This window comes from Anser anser (assembly GCF_964211835.1).
Source record: "Anser anser genome assembly, chromosome: 2".
NCBI lineage: Eukaryota > Metazoa > Chordata > Aves > Anseriformes > Anatidae > Anser > Anser anser.
The window spans coordinates 122,722,802-122,735,224 of NC_139721.1; the positions used below are offsets into that span (position 1 = coordinate 122,722,802).

Here is a 12,423-nt window from a genome sequence, read left to right on the forward strand (position 1 = left end):
CAGCCAGGATGCTGTTGAATTTCTTGAGTCCCCCGTCAACCCAGCCTGCCTAAGTCCCTCCGAGCAGCAGCCCTACCCTCGCCCGTACCAACTGCTCCCCCCAGTTCACCATCATCCACAAACATGAGAGCATGTGCTCGGCCACATCCTCCCGGCCACCGATACAGGGCTGAGGCTGGACTGGCCTAGTGCAGGCCGACACAGCGGTGCTCACCTGTTACTGGCACCCTGCTGGAGTTGTTCTTCCAGGCACTGCAATGCAGTTCTTATGGATTTCTGGGTACTACAAGGCTTATATTACCATGCCAAGCCCTTGAATTCTTAATCTGCACCACATCTGGCGATATGGCTCCTTTTCTTTATACCAGCGTCTCCATGGAAGTCAGTATCTCCCACTCCATAGAAATGCAAGTGTACATGGTAGGAGTTCACTGAGCTCCCAAAGGAGCTTGTAGGAGTTTATATTTGCCAAAGATATGCTAGAGTGCCACATGCAGGACTGCAATGGCCACTCTCCCTATAAACTATACCCCAAGGCCTTTTTATAGGCTGCTATTTCTGGGCAAAAACACAAACATTTAGAAGGAGGAATGAAAAGAAAGACAGCATTCCCTCCATATTTTCTTCTCCCTTTCTCCTGCTCAAGATTTCATGTACTACGGGAGCAGATTACTACTACTTGTATTCCCCACACTAAGAAAGAAAGCCTAAATGATAACACCATTCAAATTCCTGAGATAGGTGCTCAAGCCACAACCAAAGATCTCAGGTCTGACGTGAAGTACACACACATCCTGTTAAAAATGACTGCCACCCATCTTGCACATAAATACAGAAAAGAAAAAAAAAGTATCTCAAAATAAACATTCACATATACTGGCACATATAACACGGAAATGAGCAGTTTACACTAATTCTCTACGTAATGTCAAGATCCAAATACAACCTTACATGCTAAGGAGTCTCACAGCCACTATCAAAATTCCCCTTATGCCAGTATGTGTTGATTTTATGGCTGTAATGAATCAACAAACCAAAAGCAGTAGAGGAACTGGCCGGAACCAGAAATTCCAACTCTTTATCATTCACATTCTGAAATAATTAGGACATACATCAGCAAGATTGTTAGGTAGAAGTAATAATCTTTTATTAGACCAGCCAACATTGTTGAAAAGATTAAAAACAGTCTTTCAGACACATTAGTTTTTCTTTCAAACCCTGTCCATCCCAACCCTACATACAAACACCAGTTATTCCTGTAGAGAGAAACAAATTCAATGTTTATTTGTTTATTCTATTCATGGAAATATTTACATCTCCAGGAAGTAGAATTTTACCAATAAGTATCTTTTTTTTTCTTGTAAAGATACAAACAGAGGCTGCTTAATCAATATTTGCAGTAAGTCATTGTAGTAATACTGCAAGCCCAACACCTTTTTTAGAAAGAAAAATCTGATTAGTGAAGTCTAAGCACACCAAACATTTATGTTTCTTTTAAAAAGTCACTGGATTTAAACAATCCTAACAATTTACACCTTTTAAGAGAAAGAAGATCCTACAACTGTGGGAGACGCTGAAAATATTTCTTCTGTCTATGACATAGTTCTACCATGTTTTTGAAATTTATGCTATCACAAATTCAAAACAGAAAACTTAAATAGCATGAAGCCTCCTTCAATTTTGTGTTTTATGGGTTGATTTGTTTTCTCTGCCTTTTGGGAAGTTAGCGAGTGATGGTATTGAACTTCCACAGAGTCAGGGACAATTCTTTTGCTTTACATATAATAATAGGAGCAGTTAATATTTCATTGCATTATAATGAGCCCATGAGACATCAAGAATGGATTGGCAAGTGTAGCTTAAGCCCTAGATCAAAAACCTTCCAATCATCCTCCTAAATCCTAGTCCATTTCCTTTCCATTCTGAAAAGAAATGGGTACAGGGCCTTTTCTTTTTCTCCCTCTGTTCTAGCTTAACAAAAAAATTTCTAATTTCAAATGCCAAGAGCACTAAAATAATCCTAGATCAAGCTTTTCCCGTGATTCAGAAAGCAAGAACAAAACACCTTGCTGCTTCAAGCAATAAAAATTGATCTGATGATACTTTCTATTTTTGTTCAGAAGTCCTAATTGCTTTAGCAAGCATCTAAGATAAAGCGATGTTTCATTCATGATTATCATTATTACACAAACAAGCTGCAACATTAATGATACTGTCCATCAACTACTCCTCAACAAGTATTCCATGCTTATTCTCCTCCTCTGTGGCATATCCAGACTGAAATTAATATATACACCTTACAATTCTTTTGTTGCAACTTTAATTTACCTTGCATTCATGCTGAGAGCACATTCATAAACAGTTTCTGTAGAGTGGCTGACATGCAATAGCTTGTTCACATGTCACGGCATTCAAAGTTACAATTAAATCACCAGATAACATCCCGGAGAGCCCTGCACTGACAGAGACCTCTGATGCGCAAGTTAGCCTTTGTCCGCATGAGTTATTCCACTGCTCTGGCACTTGTTTCATATCTCCATTTAGTTGTCTTCAGAATTTGGCATAGGAGAGGATGTGCCTCATTTCCTTTGCTGACCACAGAGGGTTCACCGCGAGAGCGCGTGGCCTCTGGCAACATGACATTTTTTGCAGGGTCCTCTCTGACACTTCTTTCTTTGGATTTTCTGGCTCAGTAAGTACTGTTATGTCAGCGAGTAAAAAAGGGCTCTAAATTAAAATAATTATACACACACACTTTAGATTTAAATTAATGACATGCTGGTCTACTCTATATATTTGGGGGAATGGGAGGAGGTGGGTCAGTGAAGAGAAGTCTTTCTGGTAATCAAAGCCCTGAGCTGTACACACAGGACATTTAATCTGCAATGTCAGATCTGATGCTCTTTGTTTGATCTTAAAAGAAGTCATTTGACCTCTGCCTGTCTCCCCTGTCTCCCTCTCTCCATATATATATATATATATGAAAAAATTGCTATTACTGTGTTTTCCTTTCACTTTACTAATGGGAAAGAACAAGCATACTTGCCTTCAAGAAACAGTGCAAAGGTTAATTTACCCCTAAATTCAGAAGCATGAGAGTACATTGTGGATTTCAGATATTATTAATTCTTACAGACATATATTTACTGCTGTTCCAAGCCTAGGGGGACTATCTGGTGTTTCCTTCTTGAAACAGTTAAAGTTCTCTAAACCTTAGGGAGAACTGAACACGTTAGAGGATTCCCCGATATAATTCATAGGAGAAGCAGCAAGAAAGGACTAATAACAATAACCTATTTTACCACATCTACTTTTCTAAAATACATACCTCTTTATGCATAAAAGTTACGTGAACCAATGCACCATACTGAAGAACATGTTATAAAGAAATGCAATCGCTAGTATAAATTTCAATCTTACAGAAACTGTGACTGAGCATGAAATTTTTCTAAAGATGTTTAGATTCATGATGAAGGAAGAGAAATACTCATTCTTTCATATTAGATGCATATGTAAATGACAACGATATTTCATATAAGAAAAAGCACTCCATTTTTCCACCATATTCAACATGCTGAATATAACTCTTAGATTCCTTGAAACAGTGCTGTGATAAACTTCTGAGGGGAAAAAAAAGGGGGGTGAAAAAAAACCAGCTCATTTTAATTTGATTTCTAATCAAGTTTAATCCATTACCTAGTTGCTATTTCTACGCAACAAGAAAAGCCTACAACTGAAGTTTTAGAGTTCACAATTCATTTTAAGTACAGATATTTATAAAAAGAAATCCAAGACTGGACACTAAGGTTGACAGATTTTCAACCATCAACTTCAAGAGCCAAGCAAAACAATGCATTTATTTGTTGAGCTACTGTGTCAGCCAAGAATGGTTACACTTCTCTCAATCCAAAGGTCAGGCTAAGATTTGCTGCTTAAGAGGTAACAAGATGCCTGCTGTTTTCAAGGACAGCAATTCAATTCCGTGTCTGAACTGTAATTGTGATATGCAGTGAGTTTCTCAATCTTGACATGTTAGGTAAGAAAGGTTGCTATTTAGGGTGATGCCCTCAGGGTGAGGAAAATTGAAGGACCGGCACACTGTACGACATATGCTGTAAGCTATTACACCTGTATAGCAGCTAGCTTTAAAACTATTAACAGAGAAGGGCAGCTTGTGATGGCATTCTGCCTTCTTGATGCCATCTATGGTGATGCTAACAGAAGAAAACCAAAATTGCTGTGACTTAAATACAAATTCAAGCAGTCTCATATATCCTTCATAATAAAATCATTTTGGAAAGCATTAAATTGCTGGTGTAGTACACTCCTGTGCAAGACAAGGTAGCAGCGTATGTTTACGCAGTGAAAGAAAGAGCACTGCTAAATCTTGACTTATATAAAGTCAATACTACTGGAAATTCTTTGAAAGTAAATCTAATTGACTACATAAACATGCAAATAAAAAGCAGAACAGAATTATTCCAACTACAAATGCACAAATCTTAATTCTAATCCTATATACACTAGGTAGCATAATGTAATCCAAAACTACTGTGACTACAATTCCATATGCATGAAAAAGCTCTTCAAGTGTGAAAACGTGGCTCCCAAATTCACGTTAGAACCAAGCCTGTAGTCTGCGAATTAAAGCCCAAAGAAAGATTTTCTCTTAACTTGTTAGCACTCTCTGTTCTAAATAGAAATTAAGGAATTTTGACAAAAGCCTTAACTATTGTGTGCTCTGCCGTTTGGGGTTTTCACTGATTTCAGCAGGGCTGACACTTAACTACGTGAAGATTATTGTCACCTTAGTGTAATGCCATACAAAACCACAGTTAACAAAGCTAATGAAGGAAAACATCGCTAAGCTTATATCCAGTCTTTTTTCCCCACTAGGACAGCTGAATTGCTGCAATTTGTTTCAATTTTTAAGAGATCACTTTTTTTTTTTTAAACCTGGCCAAAAACAACATTCCGATTGAAGGAATGTAGCTTTATTCCCACAATATTGTTCATTTCTAATGAACAAAAATGAGTAGTATAGAAACTGTCCATATAAAACAACCACATAGGGATAGAATCCTCAATATGTGATAATATATTTTTCCTTCCTTGATGTTACTCCCTTCCTCTTCATCTCTACTCTAATTTCTGATTTTCCTTTCTTCAGGCTTTAGTGATTTTAATTAAAAAGCAAACAACAAAAACAACAAGTAACATGAAAACCTGACCAGATTAAGAATGCTTATGGAAAGGTTATCTTTATTCCAACACACTCACAAACTACTGAATACTACAAAAAAAAGCTATGCTACTATTGAAAAAAAAAAGCAAATAAAGAAACCACTATACTACTATAAAGACTATATTGCTGGGATTTCTACACAGTGCTGTGACAACCAGCGCTCCTAAAAATACATTTTTTTCAAAAGTATTATTTATTATGTCCTTTTCTACAGAACTCTCATATTTATAAAAATCATCTCAGCTTTTAAAATGCAGAATCAAAGGCTTTTCTTCAATATTAGTAAACATGTGAAACTTGCTTTAGAGCCTAACTGGCAAACATACTGATGTCAGCAGCTGGCATAATTAGTTTCAGCAGAACCATAAGCAGATATGATTAAACTTTAAAAGGTTTAAGTAATTTTATCACTGTGAAATGCGTGTTGATAAAAGCTCTAAGCTTTGAAGATACAAAGCTAAGATTAATAGACCAATTTCTGACATATCGTTATTAATTTTTTAATAGGATAGTGTCCACAGGCCCTTGTCAGAATTGTGGCACCATCACATTAGGCATTGTACAAAATTCAGAATACAGAGACTCTTTACTAAAGATGTTAAAAACTGGATTTTATGACCTCAAAAATCCTGTCTAGTCTAATATTGCTAATATTGTGAAATAACAATAGCAGGAAGCAGGCAAAAGAGAAGAAGCCCAGAAACAATGACTATGAGGATTAACTACATGAATAACATCGCACTTTGAAGTGAAAGTTGTTTCATTTTGGTTTTTGTTTTAGTCACAGAAAGGAACATTGCCAGCTATCCCACAACCAACATGACTAGGTAATCTCCATACAGCATCATAGTAGGAATGGGTCTCGAGAAAACATCTCACGTGGAAAAAAAGAAAAAGAAAAAAAAAAAAAGCAAAGGCTTCACAGAGGCTAGCTGTAAGGCAGGTGCCTGTGGTAGAAGAGAAACAGGATAAAATGAGTTTTCCACTGCACCAGAAAGACAGAAGTGTTCAGGACAGAGAAGTAAGCAAATGGTAAGGGCCAGACTAAGTCAAGACACGGGCTTGAATCTTGATGAGATGTAGACACATGCTCATACACCGGCATTTATGGCCTCTTCCTATGAGCATGTGTTATAAATTACAGTGACATGGCCTTGATGCTTCTCCTTTACCACGGTGGCACAACTCCAATGTTTTTTCTTGCAGTTTACACTGCCTTAAATTAGTGAAAAACAGGTTCTGGGAATTCTGCATCAGGACAGTCTGCAGAATTGGTCTCACCAGATTCTTTCAGAAGCATTTAACTACAATCACTGTACTCCAATTTGAATTCTGCTGCCTGGACTAACACCCCTACACGTACTGATGGAGCAACGCAAAGCTGTAAGTTCCCTCTGGCTGGTCCAAGCATGACAGTCATTATCTGGAAATTGACGTGATAGTTTAGAATAATTTAAATAGCTATTTCACAAATCCACCTTCCCTCTCAAGCAGAAAAGAGACGGAAAAGAAATGGGTATTAAAACAGACCACAGTTTAAAGTAATGAAACCAACATGCATTTGTTGTTCACTCAAATATCTCTGACCTGACCATCTGGGAAAAGGAAATGCAGTACTTTACAGCAATAGGTATTACGGTAGTCCTAACATGCTGAGTTACTGAACTGTCTGAAATGTTTATGGTTAATTAACTGTAAGTTACACTGACAAGTTTCAACATCAGTCATACGTACACATACAGAGATATATTTTATAAGGCTACAAAACTGTCTGAGTTTTACTAGCAATAAAAAAATGTCAGCTTTTATCATGCAAGCTACTATTAAAACCACGTGAAAGAGCCAATCTGTCAAAGAAAGGAAAAAAATATACAGGTCTCATTATCGTGACCAGCCTCAAAAGACTATTACACTGACACAATAATGTTATAATAAAACAATAAGAGAATGAATATACTGAACCTCTACATACATCTGATGGCCAGCTAAAAAATGAGAAAGGTAGAGAAACAGAACGCTGTACCTTTTAGCACTAGTTGACAGTTTAGCAGCTGTTTTGCTTGATATCTTGCCCTCTTTTTTCTTGGGTTGAACTTGCTCCCTTTCTTGTTCCTGCTGAACACCTTCACGTTGATCTCCATCAGAGCTGCCTCCACTAGTGCTTGGACTATCGTCAACTCTCTGCCCCTCCGTAGACATGGCAGATGCTGCACTGAAAAACACAAACAACAAAAGTTAGCTTTTTCAGAAGAAACTGTCCAACAATATTTCTTGCAACCCTTAAGGAAATAGAACACAAGATTTAGGCCTTCATACAGAAATGCTTGCATTTCAGTACTAAGATTACTGAGGTGCTGTAGAGTTTTGCCATAAAAATCCTAACAATAATTCAGGAGTTGGTCATTTTAAATCCCATAACAAATGAATAATAAACCTATCCTCTCTATATATGAAAATCATAAGTTATTGTAGTTAAGCAGGAAACATGATTGTGCAAGTATAATACCATTTGCTGTAAATGAGATTTTCCAACCCCTCGGCCATATCATAAGTTAACTTTCTCATCACCACGCCACCAGTCTACATCCAGCCCAGTTGTTAAAAACTGAGAACTATGACTATCTTAAGACTCTCTGCTATCCCATATGAAATAAACCTGTGGGCTCTTTCCAAGTCTATAATGTGGGTTTCCACATTACAAAATCCACATCTTGGCATGCTTGATGGAAACATTCACAGAACCAAAAGGCACTAACACAGATCTGTTTGTGTTTACTGCAACGGTACGCTGCTAGAGTGGTAAGCACACTGGTAGGGGATGCAAGAAGTTTTTTCTGACAAATTCTGTTCAAGCGACATGAGACGACAAAGCTGTCAGGGAACACAAGCTAGAAGAAATCTCAGTATATTTCCAGAAGTCAAGTTAACACTTTATTTGCACACTTCTGATACTAGTTAGCTATTTTCATTTCTTCCTTCATTTTAAATAGTATAACAATATGCCGACAGATGAGGAATTACAAGCCCACTGTTACAGCTGTCATGACTCTTCAAACTGCTCTAATGAAGGGCAGATGTCCATGAAAAACTCTTAGTAAATTAGCATATGTGGTGGCAATGACTGTTAGAAAATTTCACCAAAAAAAGAAAAAAAGAAGAAAAACACACACTGTCCTTCCTTTAAGGCCACATCCACAGCTTATAGATGTATTTTATCTATCTTCCTCTGTTACAAATGAGCCACCTTGAAAGCACACAGGCCCAAACGTTACTCGCTTACACCCACGCAATACCCATGTATCTGGGTGGTTTTTCTGATCGAATCTGTCTGAATCAGGAGTTTGCTCTTTCATACACAAAGAGCTTTAAATTGCTGTGAACTTCGACTTGCTTTTCCTTTTACCTATATACAGACACCATCACAATTAAAAACATAACCATTCACCTTGACAATTATTCATTTTAATATGTTCTCCAGGGAGAATAAAAAGATTGCAGGCTCAGACTCAGCCACGCTCGTTCAGTGGATTAAACAAAGTTTGTCTCCCTGCACTTATTTATGGAAAGAGGCAGCAAAGGAAAAGTAAAGTAACATCAATGCCAACAGGGTTATGTTAAAAAGGGCACTTTTCAAAAAGGCCTAAGTGTTACAGTTACAGTTGCATATAACAGAATAAATTTGCTCCTATCCTGCAGAAGCCTTGCCAAAGTCTGATGCTATCAACCAGCACATGGCATGGAGTGAAGAACTAATCTTTTCAGGCATTATTCACACAACTCAGTCCAACTAACTTCAGGAGGAATTAAGGGGTTTTTGGTCTAATTGATGAAGCTAATCAGAAAGGAAAACCTGAACGTCTGAAACATTCAAAATGTTTAGACGCTAGAAGAAATAGTACGTGATGGATATAGTACAAGCTTTCCCCTCATCAGCTTATGCTACATTTGGATTTCATTTTTGAAATAATGTTTTTGAAATATATTTTCATGTATTAATTTATATTAAAACACAACAGCCAGCCTGCTGCATGAGATAACTGAAATAATGGCGGGTTTGATTCCTAACATGAAAATTAAGGAATTGTTCATTCTTAGCGGAATAAGTTTCCCTACGGTACAGCTACAACATATTAACACAATTCACATATGTACACAGGTTAACGTCTAGATATTTAGATCCTGCTTGTCAGATGTTAAGATAAAAGAAACAGAAGACTTAGAGGTAATAAAACACAAAAGTACCGTACTCTGACAAGTCAAGATATGCACTTAATAGCTATAATGAAATTTCAATAGTAGGTTCCAGTCTTCTACATATAGCTAAAACACAATCTGGCCTCTTTTAATAAAGCTTTTGATGGCTTTCATTTACTTTAGATTTTAGTTCTGATCTTTGCTTAATACGTTTAATTTTAAAGAGAAAATTCTCTCCACAACGTACATATGCTTTAACACTGGAGGCCAGAAAGTTAAAAGCATTTTTAATGAAGCCTATATGCATAGGACATCTGCTGCGAATAATCTCAGCTATAAATATTACTATTATCCCAAAACAACTGTATCACTTCATAAGTTCAGGTTACTATCCAGCAGACAAACGCTGTAACAGTAGCCCAGAGCATATAATTACTGTAACATGTAATGCCAGCATTTACAGCAAGAAAATGCTTAAATCTGTCACTCGGTGTCTGGCTAGCTTCTTATTCCCTCCCCCCTCTTCTCCTCTCTCTGTTCCCCTTTCTGACACCCAGACAACTCTGGCCGTGCCCTCTCCTCCCGATATCTGCAGTTTTAGCAATAACGCACAGCTCCAGGGATGCTCGGCGAAGTGCCTTTTAAAGGGCCCCAAGTCAGACACTTGAAACGCGGTCATACTGAAGAGACAAACGCAGGTACGAATAAAAAAAAAATGGGGGGGGATAAATAAATCAAGCGGGGAACGAGGGCGTTAGGAAAACATTTCGCTGCCACGAAGCCAGGCGGAAAAACGCGAGGCGCCGCCTGAAGCTGGAGAGCAGGGGCAGGGGGCGAGGGGCTGCGGGGTGCCGGGAGGGGCTGCGGGGATCGGGACCCCCCCCGGACCCCAGGGGCGGCCGGAGGGGGCTGCGAGGTCAGCACCCCGCGGGATGATTCAGCACAGCCGGGGGTTACGAGCGCTGCCTCGACGGCAAATTGCGCGCCGTGGGGGTCCCAAGGAGCCGGCCCCTGTCATTTTTAGCCGCGGGGACCGTCCCTTCCCTGCCCTGCCGGGCAAGCGGAGGGAAAAGAGCCGGCGGGCAGGGCAAGGTCCCGCGGGCGGCCGAGCTGGCGATGATGCCTTCCCAAGGCGCCCCTAATTTCCTAGGAGCGGAGACAAATTGGGCACTCCGGGGCCCGCGGCGAGCAGAGGCAGCAGCAGCCGCCTTCCTCCATCTCCAGTAGGAAGCGCAAAGGAGCGGGGGGAGCGCGGGGGCAGCCCGGCCCCGTGGGCCCCCCCCCGGCCCCGCACACGCGTGGGGGGGGCGCCCCCGGTGCTCCCCGCACCTCTGCCGGGGCACGGCAGGGAGAGGAGCGGGGGGGGGGGGGGAGAGGAGGAGGAGGAGACTGCGAGAGGAAGGCGGCGGGGGCACGGGAGGGGGTTGGGCGAGCGGGGCTCCTGGGGGGGGTAAGGGGGGAAAGGAGAAGGGGGGGTGACTTGGGGGGTCAGAGAGGGAGTGGGGGGGGGCAGCGGGGCGAGGGGAGAGTTGTTGGAAGGGGTGCGAGGGGGGGGGCCGGGGAGCAATGGAGGCTGGAGCCAGGGGATGGATGGGGCCGGATGGGGGGGGGCAGCGGTGGGAGACGGGGTGACAAGGAGGGGGGGCAGCCCTCGGGGGTGCGGGGAGAAGGGGAGGCGGGGGATGAAGGTAGGGAGCGAGGGTCGTTAAACGGATGGGGAGGGGGGGAAGGCTTGCGGGGGGGGGGGGGGAGCAGGACCGGGGCGGGTTGGGGGGGGGCTGCTACCTGCGGGCGAGCGCGGGTCGCTCTCGCTGCTTCGGGGCTGCGGGACGATCCGTGGCCGGGCGAGGGGCTGGGAAGGGGGCAGCGGCCGGTCACTGAGTCATGAGCCCGCTCTGCCCTGCCCTACCCCGGCTGCCCGCCGCCCGCTCCCTTTCTTCTCTCTGCCCCCCCACCCCCCCGAGCCGCGGCGGCGGCGGCCGCTGTTGTGCTGCTGCTGCTCCCGCCGCCGCTCCTGCCCCCGCTGCCCGGAGAGAAGTGAAGCCGCCGCCGCCGAGGACGCGCGCGCGCGCGCCCCCGACGCCGACGCCTCCGCCGCGCGCGCTCCCGAGAGCTCTCCCTCTCCCTCTGTCTCTCCGCCCCCCTCCCTCCGCGGGGGGGGGGGGGGGGGGGGCGGGAGGGAGGCAGGGAGCGCGCGCGCGCGCCCCCGCCAGCCAATTAGCCCGGGCGCTCAAGGGAGGGGCGCGCGGGAACGCGCTTTGGGCGAGGGGATGGGGGAAGGGGGGTGCGCGCTCCCGCTGTGGTTGGGGCGGGGGAAGGGAAGGGGGGGGGGGGGAAGAGCCGTCCGCGGGAGCGCGCGTTAAAGGGAAGCTCGGGGCCGGGGCGGGGTCACCGGGGACGGGCAGGAAGGAGCGGGGGGGGGGGGGGGACGGGGGAGCAGGGTCGGCACGGCTGGGATCGGCGCGGCACGGCTCGGACCCCGGGCCGGGGGCGGCATCCGCGGGGCCGCGCGGTGCCAAGTTTGTTCGCCCTTTGTCCCCCCCCCCCCCCCCCCCGGACCTCCCAGCTGCGGCCCTTCCTCCGCGGGACCCCCCCTACGGTGCCCAAGCGCCCCGCGGGGCTCCCAAGGGGGCTGCGGGGGGCTGGGGGCGGCGGCCAGGTGAGGGGAGGCCGGGGGCAAAGCTCGCCGCCGAGCGGCTCCCCCCGGGGCAGGCAGGGCCCCCGGGGCTGTCAGGGAGCCGGCTCCGCTGGCCTAGCTGAGGGAGAGCCTTGGGCCGCCGCCGCCGCTTCGCTCCGGGCGTAGCGAGCAAGTGGAGCTCACCTGTGCTGTCTCAACTTTTACTTCATCGAGCCCGGCTTCGGCCAACACGCCGGCCGCGGGTCGAGGAGTCAAAATATTTCCCCCTTTTTGCCGGCGAAAGGGAATTTACGAACGCCTTCTTGCCATCCCGCATGCAGAAGGAAAAGTTTCTCCCTGCTTGAGC

General features: G+C 44.2%; 1 protein-coding gene and 1 long non-coding RNA gene across 5 annotated transcripts in view; one reads left to right on the forward strand and one right to left on the reverse strand.

Annotated features, from left to right (window-relative positions):
- UBE2E2 (ubiquitin conjugating enzyme E2 E2) overlaps positions 1-12,399 on the reverse strand; it is a 213,046-nt gene extending 200,647 nt beyond the window's left edge. Inside the window, exons 1-2 of one of the 3 annotated variants that reach the window (XM_083825085.1) lie at positions 12,261-12,399; positions 7,269-7,457 (exon numbers count right to left, since the gene is read on the reverse strand). In XM_083825085.1, coding sequence (XP_083681211.1) covers positions 7,269-7,444 — 176 coding nt within the window. In that variant the 5' untranslated portion in view covers positions 7,445-7,457; positions 12,261-12,399. Of the gene's footprint in view, positions 1-7,268; positions 7,458-11,224; positions 11,533-12,260 lie in introns of those variants that run through there. The other 2 variants (XM_083825084.1, XM_083825086.1) reach the window with 2 other exon arrangements.
- The window catches only part of LOC310894663, a 138,613-nt gene continuing 133,658 nt past the window's right edge, over positions 7,469-12,423 (forward strand). For both annotated transcript variants that reach the window (XR_014580064.1, XR_014580065.1), the window contains exon 1: positions 7,469-10,137. This is a non-coding gene — a long non-coding RNA (uncharacterized lncRNA). The remainder of the gene's footprint in view (positions 10,138-12,423) is intronic.